The sequence below is a fragment of the Nycticebus coucang genome, chromosome 22 (genome assembly GCF_027406575.1).
Source record: "Nycticebus coucang isolate mNycCou1 chromosome 22, mNycCou1.pri, whole genome shotgun sequence".
NCBI lineage: Eukaryota > Metazoa > Chordata > Mammalia > Primates > Lorisidae > Nycticebus > Nycticebus coucang.
This window is the reverse complement of record NC_069801.1, coordinates 7,353,429-7,367,220: the sequence shown is the minus strand read 5'-3', so window position 1 is coordinate 7,367,220 and position 13,792 is coordinate 7,353,429. Positions and strand designations below refer to the sequence as shown.

Here is a 13,792-nt window from a genome sequence, read left to right as displayed (position 1 = left end):
CACTCAGGACACGAGCTCACCTCCTCTGGCTTCAGCACTGCCTTGACGTGGATGCCAAGTATCAGGCCCTCCTCTGTCTCCGGGCCTGACTGCTCCCTCTGCCTGACCTCCAGGTGTTGGAAACCCTCCAGACTCAGTCCCTGGTTCTTCTCTTGCCAGCTGCTGCCCACTACGCCTCTTCACCCCACACTCTCCTTGAATCCAGTTAGGGTCCCCAGCCGTTGCACTGACCACCCCTGCCCATGGACGCACTCCATCTGAAAGTAAACGTGACCAAAGTTGAAGTCTTAGCTCAGTGACCCCTCGGCTGTGCGCAAACCCTGGTCTTCCCCTTAGGACACGGCAACACTGTTCTCGTCCCTTGGGCACATGTCCTCTTAGTGAATTGCTGACTGCGTAGTCTCGCAGCTGAGTTAGTTTTGACTTCAAAATGTCCCGACACTGACCTTTTCTTCCCATCTATGCCGCTCACTGCTCCTACCTTGGGTTAAGCCACCATCATCAACCCTGGAATACTGGGATAACAATCTCCCACTCTGTCCCATTTTCTCATTCTTGTCCCTGCCTGAGCACAGCTCAATCTCCACTCAGCAGTCAGATGGTATTTTTGTTTGTTTGTTTGTTTTTTTTAAATAAGAGACAGGGTCTCACTGTGTCACCCAGGCTGGAGTGCAGTGGTACAATCACAGCTCACTGCAGCCTCAAATTCTCGGGCTCAAGAAATCCTCTTGCCTCAGCCTTCTAAGTAGTTGGCACTAACGGGTCTAAGCCATGGCACCCAGCCTATTTAAAAGACCATTCTGGGCTGGGTGCTGTGGCTCACTTCTATAATCCTAGTACTTAGGGGGACCGAGAAAAGATCGTTGAAGCCAAGAACAGCCTGGGAAACAAAGAGAAGCCCCTGTCTCTACAAAAAAAATAGAAAAATTAGCCAGGAAGGGTAGTACACATCTATAGTCCCTGTTGCTCAGGAGGCTGAGCAAGAGCATTACTCGAGCCTGGGAGTGTGAAGTTGAAGGAAGCTATTATGATGCCACTGCACTCTAGCCTGGGTGACAGAGTGAGACCCTAAGAAAAAGAAAACAAGGGGCGGCGCTTGTGGCTCAGAGGAGTAGGGCGCTGGCCCCATATACCGGAGGTGGCGGGTTCAAACCCAGCCTCAGCCAAAAACTGCAAAAAAAAGAAAAAAAAAAAAAAGAAAGGTATTCTCTTTGCAAGTCAAGAAAAGAAGCATTTGTGTCACTACCTTTCAAAGGGTGCAAGAATAAACGCACATCAAGAGTCCTTTGATGTACCGGTTGTACCTTTATTATTTTACCTCGTTCACTAATAGTTCCGTGATGCAAGGTTACCATACACAGTTAGATAATGTCTGCATTGCACACCTAAGGCTATACAGCAAAGGAATCAGAATTAGTACAAATACAAGAACTATATTTACATTCTGTATACTCAAGCTCCAAACATCAGGTAATATTTACAAAATAAAACATGGAAATGAAAATCCAAAATTAATAATGTACATTGTTGCTAATGTGCTCAACTCCTTCACTGGGGAGAGATCAGTTTGCGAAGTCTTGGTTCAAAAAGGCCACTTATGCATCATGAGTTCTGTTGTAGTGTGCAAGGGTGGTGACAAGAGACTGGACATCTCAACAGACAAATATTTTAGAGCCACAAAGTTTAAGACGATGCTTTAAACACCAGAAGGCTGATAGGTTCTTCGGGTGAACTGATGCCAAGTGCTCGACATAAAAACAAAGTAACTCAAAGACACGAAAAACAACACACAACAGCCAGGGTTTGGCGAGAGACCAACCTCGGCTCAGAATTCTCATCTGAGCACAGCCGTTTCGCTATTGAGTTTTTAACAAGAATTGTGTACCAACCTGAATTTCTTCCTTTAATTGATTGGAGGCTTTCTTAAGATTTTATGGGGTTCAAATACTAATTTCATAAATGGCCTTTTGAACAGTAACAGCAAATAATCTCTCAGCTGATATTTCTGCTCACTAACGATGCACAAATTAATACATTCCTGCTACATACAGTCGTGGTCTGGCCCAGCACCCCAGGTGTCGATGGCCAGGGTGAACAGTTGTAGTGCATACAAGTTAGAGTCCTCTTTAAACACATTCAGCAAGCACTCTGAGAGCAGCAGCAGAATTAGTCTTTTCTTTTTAAGAAGCAGGTTAACAATCACATTTTTAAAAGGGAATCAAAAGGAAAACTCAAGGACCCAAGTCAAACAGATAAGCCCTGCCCCTGCCCACTGGACCCGGCATGAGGGAGGCGTGGAGGGACACCAACAGGCCACTGTGCCCTTCATTACGGCTGTATAAATACACACAGACCCACACAACTAAATATCCCTGTAAACCGGACAATAAGCAGCAGGCAACAGTCTTTGCTTTGAAACATGCGCCAGGAAAAGTCATCCTGTTTTTAGACTCCCCAAACCATTCACAAATGATTTAATTTATTCCTTCACCTTAGTTGGAAAAATCCATCAAAAATATGAGTAGTTATATAAATTCTATAAATCTGAAGAGAAAAAATATATCAAATAGTAGTGGTTTCTTAGTTTGGAAAGTGCATGGCATTTCCCCTCACCTTTGCCGTGTTTGAACAGTGCTCTGGAGCTCAGAGGCCCCGTGCTCCAGACCACAGGCATGGGCTGGCAGGCCCCGCGTGGCCCGGCCTGGGAGCTGACTGACTCCTAGGCAGGCAACAGGGACAGGGAGGGCAAGAGCACTGTACGCCACGGCGGGCTATGAGGCGGTGTTTTGCTTTGGCAGGAGAAAAGCAGATGAGGGAATGAGGGAAGGAGAAGACGATTAGCTTTAACCAGCACTCCTTTCTCTTAATTTGTGAATTATTTCTCTTGCCTTTGTTATTCTTTGCCTGTTTAAAGGAGTGCCTTAAGGAAAAGAAAAAGTCACCTTAAAAGGTAGTTTCCATATGGATTAGATTTCTTAACTTTCCCCCCACTATGGCAATAGCTAAAGTCTCATAAATAGTTCCTGCCATAAATCCTCTCTCAGAGCTTCGCAGTGGGGATGAAAGGGAACATCCATCCGGAAAGTAGTGGGGACCCAACAGGGGCTGGCTGTACCTGTCAGTCACTGCCAGTCACCGCGGAGGCTGCTCAGATGGGGAAGCACGCCGCTGCAGCCCCCACAGGACACGACTTGCTTCCTCTGGCTTCCTAAGGAGCCTTCTTCTCTGGGCACGTAATGAACAGACAGCCCAGAGTGGAGTTCTGAAGTTTGACATTTCCAAAGCAAAGACTTTCCAAACCAGACATGTTTGAGTCAGAAGAAAAACGAAGTCATTTCAGTGTGTTGTATGATCTCACTCAACCTCCAGCTTCCCTCCCCCCAATCCTCCCACCTCCCCACAGCTCCTCCCTGGTCACAGACATGGGTCCTCTGTCACACTTCATAACAGCAGCAACATCAGTGATTTCATTTTTTAAATGACCTTCAATTCCATCTTCATTTCCCTGAAATTAGATTTCATTCCAGTCCAGAAGAGCTTCCTGAAGCTCTAACAGACCCCACTGGATTTGGGTATGTACCAGAAGGGCACATTGTGTCCATTAGACAAACGAAGAAATGTCCATCTATATTAGAAATATCACATACCACTTAGAAAACAAATAACATTAGAGTTAGGAAGAAAGTTTATAAGAATCCATCAGAGTTTTCATCAATCCCTTTTCAGATGAGGCTAGTCTGTGGTTTCAACCCCTTCCTTTTTAAGCTCGCCATGATTCATTTTTCCTCTTTGCAAGGCAGCTCTAATGAGTGAGGCTGGAGACTCTTCTTCAGAGAGGAGTCCTGCCAGGAAGTCAGAAGGGTCTAGGTGCTGACACGGCTCCCTGGCAACTGCTCTGCAGAGGGACACGCGCATGCGGCTCTCACTGTGGGAATGGAAAGTAAGCCAGCTGCCAGTCACCTCAGTCAGCAACTCAAGGCCAAGAACCCTCAGGGCCTTGCAAAGTGGGAGCACGCAGATACCTTCCTGAATGCCTGAGCAGGGGAAGGAAAGAATGGTACAAAACAACCTCAAGTCAACTGGCCAAGCAACTGAAGTCACCGAAGGCTTTCTGTTCCCCATGTCATCCTGTAAAACTTACTGGCAGCTAAAAGACAGTTAGCTTCTGTGATGGTCTCTGGAAGCCAGATGAGCCTGGTCTGGCAGAGGACAATGAGACCCTGTCAGCAGTGAGCTTCTTCCTTCCACACGGGTGATCTTTCTGGCCTGGCTGGAGAGGAGACCACACCCAGGGAGGAGCAACACAGCAGAGCGCTAACAACGCTTTTCCTTAGCCCCGGGGATCTTTTTTTCTGTCTGTGGTGATGATGGTGGGAGGTTGGTTTTAATCCTGGGATCCAGAAAGCAAAGCCTGTCATGTCTGCTTACTTATGAGTACAGGGAGCTGAGCATCACTAGAAACAACGCTGGACTATTCAGTGGGACCTAAGTTTGTAATTGAAAGTCACATGTCTTTGATCAAAGAGTGCTACAATAATCTCAAGGTCACTACTCAGCACTGTCTTAATTATGACAACAATGACTATCAGGTTTATCATCAGAAGGTAAAACACTCCCCCCTTGTGGAATATCTGTGCCTGACACCGCACCAATTCCAAACTGTACCATAGCCTCCAAGGCCAAGAGCAGAACTGAGTAGCTCCTAAGAGCAACCTCCCTCCCAATACAGAAACATAGTTTGCAGGAATCCTGCTGTGACCGCCACCTTCGTGGTCCCTGCAGTCCCCCCCAGCTGTGTTTGTGGCCCTTTCCTACTGACAGGGTCAACCGCAGCTACTGCCCCAGACCTCTCTTCTCTCTTCCAGTAAATGAAAATTCCACAACTATGCTCTGAATATGTGCCAATTTCGACTCAGAGAATATAGTAACTGTCCCATTTCTAAGCTCACCACCACAACCTTTTCCCTGCATGGAAATGCATGGATTAGCCATGGCAAAGAGACAGAAGGGGGAAAAAAAAAAAGGTTAAATTTTTTCTTCTCGGGTTTTAGAAAGGCCAGATGTCTCCTCCCTTAGTCTCTAAGCCACCCAAGAAAAAATTAAAGTGGTATCACACACACAGAAGAGAAAAAAAATCATTATGTGGCTTGAAAAAAAAGACAAAGGTATTCATAGACAGCAGCACAGACATAGGAGTGGTCATCGGAGTGGGGACCTGTCATACAAAAGGAAGTCAAAATACACCAAAAAGTGACTTGGAGACTCACTGGATCCCCTCAGGGTTTTTTGTGTATGGAATTTTTTAAAGTTTTTTTTCCTTTTGTTAGGCCACATGCTACTAAAAAGATTCTCAGCACAGGAAAAAAGAAAAGAGTACAGAGCAATGGAGATGGGGAATAGGAGTGCTGGAGGAGTCCAGACGAGGAGGGAGAGGTGGGGCCACAGGGTTACATATAGGAGTCACCGTCAAGAATCACAAAGAGAACAAGAGGCAACACTTTCTTTATCTCTCACAGGCGAGTGAGGGCACGCAGCAGAGTCACTTAGTATTTCGGCTGGCTTGGGCATCTGCGGGAGAGTTTTGACCTGTGGGGGGACAAATGCAGAGGCAGGATCAGAAAACTGGGCCCAGGTGTTCTCCCAGCCTTTCTCTCTGGGGGCTCCTTCCTGGAACCTCTCCCTGTCCAGCACTGCAGGCCCAGGTCTCGAGGCTCCCTATTCTGTGACCCTGGAACACAAGGCCCTCGCAGGCTCTGAGTCTGGATCATAGGGCTGAATATTGGTTCTCCCAGACCCGATCAGCAGGCCTCTTGAGAACAAAAAGACAAAGAACACCAGGTGCGGTGGCTCACGCCTGTAATCCTAGCACTCTGGGAGGCCGAGGCGGGTGGATTGCTTGAGCTTGAGAGTTTGAGACGAGCCTGAGCAAAAGCAAGACCTTGTCTCTACTAAAAATAGAAAAACTGAGGCAAGAGAATCGCTTGAGCCCAAGAGTTGGAGGTTGCTATGAGCTATAACACCATGGCACTCTACCCAGTGTGACAGCTTGAGACTCTGTCTCAAAAAAAAAAAAGAAAAAAAGACAAAGAAGGCGATTACTCAGTACAAATGTGACCAGAATCTCCTCGGCAGTTCGGGACACAGGACAGCATCTTATGAGAAGCACAGGCCTCAGTAGCGCCCACAGCCACTGCTACGCTCCTGTCCTCCCTCTGTTGTGAGCTCACCTAGACCAATACACCCTTTCCTACTTACTGATGGTGATATTCCAGGGCCAAAAGTCGAGTACAGAGAAGAAACACAAAGCAAGTTCTTACCGTATCGTGCCAGCAAGAAGTGGGTTGAAAGCATACAACCAGTCGTTCATGTCCTTGTCATTGAGAGCCTGCAAAAGGACCCCACGGTGCTTGGTGCAGACAGCAAAAGTGTTGGGTGTCTGAAAGAAACACAGGGAGGTAAGAAAGCTCCCACAGAGACTGAGCAAAGGGGACCACCTTCCACATTCACAAGGCATTCTGCACTTCATACTCAAGAGTTCAGGGAGACCAGGTAGAAAGGAGAAACTCCCTGACACACAACAGATGTGGAACTTGAAGAGGGACAGGCACATGTGGTGCTGATAGGCCAAAACAGAGCAGGGACAACCCCACCTTCAGCATGGCCTGCTGGTCCTCGCTGCACTCCACCTGCGCTGCTGACAGGTTGATGACCCCACGCTCCACTGGGTCCTTGTCACTGTTATAGATGAAGACGTAAGGGCGACGGACCACAACAAAATGTTTAGCCCAGTTGCTGCAAAGTGGCTCCTTGAAATGCAGGTATCCTTTCTTAGAGACCACTGAGCTGAAAAGAACAGTATGAAATAAGAGAAGTTAGTTTTTCACAAAAAGAAAATGATCATGAGCTGAGGACCACCAGAATATATCTCACCTGGGGCAAGACCCAGGTTCAACAAAATGGGCTAAGGATTTCTTTGTCCTAGAATCTTACTACGTATTTCCCAAAGTACTATAGCAACATGTGACGCCAGGGTGGGGTGCGACTATGGAGCAGCCCAGCACTTTTATCCCACAGTCTGCACGAGACTACAGTTCAGACTGCACAGAGCACCTGGAAGTAAATTCACCTTTCTGATTTGTTTTCTGTACCCAGCATCCCTGGTCAATATGCTACTCACCCTGGTCTAATTTCTTCAATATCTGGAACCAGATTGAGAAATTCATTTTTTCCTGCTCGGGCCAAATAGGGTGTTTCCACAGCTGGGACAATCTGAAACTGTTCAAATTCTGGACAAGGACTAGAGGCCCGGGAATTGGCTTCTGGGGTCCTTTAAAAGAGAGAGGTTAAGAAGAAAGGGGTAGTAAGTTTCAGTTAAGAACAAGGTATGTTGTGTATACCATGTCACCAGGACAAACAAAATGCCACTCCCTGAACACCAGTTGCAAACTTCACTTTCAGAGAGCTCAGCCAAGAAGATAAGATGGTGTCAGAAAGTTAATTCTGAATTCTCTTGGTGTCATCCTTCAAAAATTACAAAAGGAGGCTCGGTGCCCCTAGCACAGTAGTTACGGAGTCAGCCACATACAGAGCCCGGCGGGTTCAAACCCAGCCCAGGCCAGCTAAACAACAATGACAACTGCCACAAAAAATAGCTGGGTGTTGTGGCAGACTCCTGTAGTCCCAGCTACTTGGGAGACTGAGGCAAGAGAATCGCTTAAGCTCAAGAGTTTGAGGTTACTGTGAGCTGTGATATCATGGCACTCTGCCCAGGGTGACACAGTGAGACTCTGTCTCAAAAAAAAAAAAAAAATTACAAAAGCAAACTGCTCACTATGACCATCAAGTTACACAGCCTCTCTTCCTATTTTAAAGCCCTCTGAACACACGTATCTGGAATATGAGCTCTATTTCTTTTAAGTTTCTTCTCAGTCTCATGGCCACACAGAGGGCTGTGGCTCTAAAGTGTGTGGTCCCTGACTAGCAGCCTCAGTTTTACATGGTGGGGTTTAGCTGTCTTCCCTGTAACAAGCGCTCCAGGGGATCTGGGTGAACGGTAGATTTAGCCAAGGCCCCAAGGAGCCGCACAGAAGGTAAACTCCCAGCAGGCTATGCGGAGCACAGCTGGACCACCGACCTAGATCAGTGCTGTGTGAGATACCCGTATCATCAGGCATCTCTGCAGAGTGTGTTAGCCAAATCAACTATATTTCACTGATTCTAAAAAGCTCGCTTTTGATACTTTACCATTTCTTAAATTGGGATGCCTCTTATAATTGCCAACATGTCAAATTCGGTTTGCAACACTTTATTAGCTGCACATAAAATGATCAATTACCTGGTTGTGTTATTTTCTCAAGCCGTTTTTGCCTGTGTCAGTGTTATACAGTAATATAGACAGATGGGTGATAACAAGGTAGGTTTTGACAGGTGAGCATAATGAATGGAGAGGCAGGAGTTGAGGATACATTGCAAAGAGGGGATTAAGATGATGAATCATGGCTTGGCGCCTATAGCTCAGCGGCTAGGGTGCTGGCCACATACACAGGGGCTGGAGGGTTTGAACCCAGCCCGGGTCTGCCAAACAAACAATGACACCTACAATAAAAAAACAGCTGGGCGTTGTGGCGGGCCTATTGTCCCAGCTACTTGGGAGCCTGGGTGACATTTTGGAATCTAAGGTAAACTTCTCTTTAGCTTTCTCATTTCTTTTTTTTTTGTAGAGACAGAGTCTCACTTTATGGCCTTCGGTAGAAGTGCCGTGGCATCACACAGCTCACAGCATCCTCCAACTCCTGGGCTTAGCGATTCTCTTGCCTCAGCCTCCCGAGTAGCTGGGACTACAGGCGCCCACCACAACACCCAGCTATTTTTTGTTGCAGTTTGGCCGGGGCCAGGTTTGAACCCACCACCCTCGGTATATGGGGCCGGTGCCTTACCGACTGAGCCACAGGCGCCGCCCAGCTTTCTCATTTCTATATTTTGGTGTAGCATCAAAATATTTCTTTCAAAGTACTTTTGTTTTTTTCTTTGACAGAGCCTCAAGCTGCCACCCTGGCTAGAGTGCCGTGGCATCACAGCTCACAGCAAGTTCAAATTCTTGGGCTTAAGCAATTCTCTTGCCTCAGCCTCCCAAGTAGCTAGGACTACAGGTGGCCCACCACGACGCCTGGGTATTTTTTTGTTGCACTTGTCATTGTTGTTTAGCAGGCCCAGGACGGGTTTGAACCCGCCAGCCTGGGGGTATGTGGCTGGTGCCCTACCCACTAAGCTATGGGCACTGCCCAAGGTTTTCCTTCTTAATTTCAAAATATTAAGTTGGTACAAATGTTTTATTACTTGGACATCTATTATAATGCTTAAGTTGGAGATTAAGTGTGCCCATCACCTGAATAATGTTCACGTACCCAACAGGTTAAGTTTTTACCTCCCCGCCTTTGGTTTCCAGTGACTGTCACATCTCTTTGTGCCCTTGTTGCCCTTCCTTTAGCTCTCAGTTATTAGACAGCACATGTGGTGTTTGTTTTTCCATTCCTTAGATACTTTACTTAGGATAACAGTCTATAGTTCCACCCAGATTGCTACAAAAGATATTTTATTCCTTTTTATGGCTGAGTAGGATACTATGGTGTGTGTGTGTGTGTAATATATATATATATATATATATGTATGCCATATTTTCTTTTCTTTCTTTCTTTTTATTTTTAAGACAGAGTCTTACTATGTCACCCTCGGTAGAGTGCCATGATGTTACAGCTCACAGCAACCTCAAACTCCTGGGCTCAAGTGATCCTCTTCCCTCAGCCTCCCAAATAGCTGGGACTAGAGGTGCCCACCATAGCACCTGGTTATTTTTAGAAATGGGGGTCTTTTGCTAAGGCGGTCTCGAACTCCTGAGCTCGAGCAATCCACCCGCCTTGGCCTCCTAGAGTGTTGGGATTATAGGCATGAGCCCAGCCATGGCATATTTTCTTAATCTATTCATGGAAAGCTGATTTTTTTCCCTTCATTCTTAAATTAGCTTCTTGTCCAGGTACTTACTTCTGATCCAAGGAGTTGCTCCTGGATTCTACCAGCGAGGGGCAGGTGGAGGAGGGAGTGAGAGTAGCACTGCTAAAACTGGACTCTGAGGGGTCCCGTCCAATGGGGGAGATGTCAGACAGCTGGAAGTAAATACAACATAGCTAGTGAGACTCTGCTGACAAAAACTGCCTCTGCAATTGAGAGTGTGATGACTGGTGCCTCGCATTCACAGTTCTCCTGTTTCAGAGGGTCATTCGATAAAATAAGCGTACATAAATAATTATTATTTGTCCATAAAAAAAAGACAATTTTTTTTTTTTTTTAAGAGACAGAGTCTCACTTTGTCACCCTTGGTAGAGTGCCATGGAATCACAGCTCACAGCAACCTCCACCTCTTGGGCTTAGGTGATTCTCTTGCCTCAGCCTCCCGAGTAGCTGGGACTATAGGCACCCGCCACAACACCTGGCTATTTTCTTGGGGGGCAGTTTGGCCGGGGCTGGATTTGAACCCATCACCCTTGGTATATGGGGCTGGTGCTCTACCCACTGAGGCATAGGCACAGCCCAAGAGAAAAAAAAATTTTTTTTTTTTTTTTTTGGGCAGTTTTGGCCGGTGCTGGGTTTGAATCCACCACCTCCGACATATGGGGCCAGCGCCCTACTCCTTTGAGCCACAGGCGCCATCCAAGAGAAAATTTTTTAAAAACAAAGAAAACAAGCCTCTAAATATTTTATGGCCTGAGGGTTCCATTAGGAATCAAGACATATAGGAAGAGGCAAGCCTGGCTTTTTATGTTGTTACTTCCCTCCTGCATTTATTAAATAGTCTTACATATGCATGCCAACCAGGCATTGCTCTAAGAACGTGGTGGAGGCCCTGCTCTCCTGGCAGCTAAAGAGAGACCCACTCACAAGCACTTTAAAAAGCCTCTGGTAGTGATAAGCGCTGCAGCAAAAAGCAAAGCAGGGAGTGGGTGAGTAGAAGGTCTCAGAGCCGTCAGCTTTGTATTAGGAGGCCAAGGCAGTCCACTCCACTATTTGAGCAGAAAAATCAAAGAGGTAAGGGCGCCAATCACAGGCTGTCTGGAAGGCTATTCCAGGCAAAGGGGCAGCAAGTGTACAGCGCGCCAAGGAGGAAAAGGCAGCTGGCTGGAATCCAGTGAGAGACACAGACATTCTCTGATGAACTAGTCTGTTGAAGGTAACAAAACTTCATGCCACCAAGAACCTTAGGAATTCCTTTGCCCTGTTCTAGGATAACATACCATCTTCCTATGGAATATTCTTCTCCAAAGGAGAAGGGAAAGCCAAAAATGTTTCCATGTGATAATCTGTCTAAGAGACACAGCAAAATGCTTTCACCTTCTTAAGTCAGTGTTCTGGGTGGCGCCTGTGGCTCAGTGAGTAGGGCACTGGCCCCATATACCAAGGGTGGCTGGTTCAAACCCGGCCCTGGCCGAACTGCCAATGAAAAAAATAGTTGAGCCTGTGGCAGGCGCCTGTAGTCCCAGCTACTCGGGAGGCTGAGGCAAGAGAATCGCCTAAGCCCAGGAGTTGGAGGTTGCTGTGAGCTGTGTGATGCCACGGCACTCTACTGAGGGCGACAGAGTGAGACTCTGTCTCTAAAAAAAAAAAAAAGTCAGTGTTCTGACTCTGAAAAATGAGAATAAATACTACAGCAGTATGTCATAAATCTTTAAATACAATTCTGCGCCACCTAAAAGCAACATAACGTAGACGCAGGACATCTGCACTGCTGTGAAATTCAGTCACCCGTATGCTGACCAAAATTACAGCCTGTGATGTGCTCACCTTACAGTCACTGATGCTACTGTGCACCTGGCTGAATTCTCTGTTGAACGTGTGGGTGAGAAGTTGCAGGCACTAGAAAAGAGAGAGACAAGTGTAAAGACTGGGCGCCATGGCTCAACCTGTAATCCTAGCACTCTGGTAGGCTGACCAGGGAGGATCACTTGAGATCTGGAATTTAAGACCTGCCTGAGCAATATAACAGATCCCATCTCTACAAAAAATAGAAAAATTAGCTGGGCATAGGAGCTCATGCTGGTAGCCTCAGCTATATGGGAGACGGAGATAGGAGGATCACTTGAGCCTGGGAGTATGAAACTGCTATAGGCTATGATAACCCCACTGCTCTCTAGCCTGTAGCAACAGAGTGAGACTCTGTCTCCACAAAAAAAAAAAAAAAGGCTCAGTGCCCACATACAACCAAGGCTGACAGGTTCGAGCCCTGCCCAGGCCTGCTAAACAACAATGACAACCGCAACCAAAAAATAGCCAGGCATTGTGGTGGGCGCCTGTAGTCCCAGCTACTTTGGTGGCTGAGGTGAGAGAATTGCTCAAGCCCAAGAGTTTGAGGTTGCTGTGAGTTGTGCATGGCACTCTACTGATGACAACAAAGTGAGAGTCTGCCTCAAAAAAAGAAAAAAAACAAACAAAAAAGAAAAAGAATCTTACTGTGTTGCCCAGGTTGGCCTTGAACTCCTGGGCTCAAGAGATGCGCCTGCTACCTCTCAAGTAGCTAGGACTGGACTGCATCAGATCCTTTGGCTTATCTTTGTCAAAGACAAGTTCTTGGATGGAGCCCAACTTTATTTTCCACAACTAATTATCTTTTTTTTTTTTTTTTGTAGAGACAGAGTCTCACTGTACCGCCCTCGGGTAGAGTGCCGTGGCGTCACACGGCTCACAGCAACCTCTAACTCTTGGGCTTACACAATTCTCTTGCCTCAGCCTCCTGAGCAGCTGGGACTACAGGCACCCGCCACAACGCCCGGCTATTTTTCTGTTGCAGTTTGGCCAGGGCTGGGTCCGAACCCGCCACCCTAAGCATATGGGGCCGGTGCCCTACTCACTGAGCCACAGGCGCCGCCCAACTAATTATCTTTTTAATCAGCCTGAGTCCTGTGTGTTTCCTTTATCTCATAACTTTTCACCGAACTCTGCCCTACATCATTTAGATTCATTTCTCATAGCTTGCTGACTAATCTGACATTCAGTTTTCTGAGTCCGTCTCCTATTAGGAGTTCTTGGATTGGAATATAAGTCTGTGATGAGATAAAGAAATGGGCACTTTTGGGAGTGCACAAATCTTCCGAAGCAGGATTCACTCTGGAGAAAGCATCCAAGATTGGCTAGCCTGGTGTCACAAACCTCCAGGAGTCCCTTCTGTTACAACATGTGGAGGAGAAGAGTCCACAGAGGTCCCAGGAAAGAGCCTACTCCAAATCTTTTGGTCGCCTGGAAATTGCTCTTTCATTATTTATGATCTTCACTGTCATCATTTTTATAATCCCCAAAAGTTAGGCCATCAGGCATTCCAGAGAGGCAGGTGAGAGGCAGAGCAGAAACACTTTGGCTCGTAGGTACAAAGATAAGGGTTGGGGCCAGGGACAACAAACTGAGTCTATAGTATCAGCCACCAGGAGACCAAGGTGGGAGGATCACTTGGGCCCAGAAGTTTGAGACCAGTGTAGGCAACATAGCAAGATTCTGTCTCTAAAAATAATAATTCTTTAAAGTGTTTGGGAGAGGAAGTCACATGGGACCCAGGAACCCTGTTTCTCGAGCTGTTGCTGCCCTCTGAGAGGCCAAAGAATAATGGTTATCTACCTGCTAAATAAAGCTCATCTTCTCTAAAAAAAAAAAAAAAAAAGTAGCTAGGACCACAATTATATGCCCCATACCCAGCCACCCCTTTAATTCTCAATTCACTCTGGTGCTAAATGGTATGGAGGCTTCTAGAGGGACA

At 46.7% G+C, this 13,792-nt stretch overlaps 1 protein-coding gene across 9 annotated transcripts in view; it reads right to left on the bottom strand.

The window, feature by feature from the left end:
• Positions 1-1,285: 1,285 nt before the first annotated feature.
• KIF1B (kinesin family member 1B) overlaps positions 1,286-13,792 on the bottom strand; it is a 170,291-nt gene continuing 157,784 nt past the window's right edge. For all 9 annotated transcript variants that reach the window (XM_053577250.1, XM_053577253.1, XM_053577252.1 and 6 more), the window contains 6 exons: positions 11,833-11,904; positions 10,039-10,160; positions 7,178-7,327; positions 6,651-6,843; positions 6,318-6,436; positions 1,286-5,586 (listed from right to left, as the gene is read on the bottom strand). In XM_053577250.1, the coding sequence (XP_053433225.1) occupies positions 5,544-5,586; positions 6,318-6,436; positions 6,651-6,843; positions 7,178-7,327; positions 10,039-10,160; positions 11,833-11,904 (699 nt within the window). In that variant the 3' untranslated portion in view covers positions 1,286-5,543. The remainder of the gene's footprint in view (positions 5,587-6,317; positions 6,437-6,650; positions 6,844-7,177; positions 7,328-10,038; positions 10,161-11,832; positions 11,905-13,792) is intronic.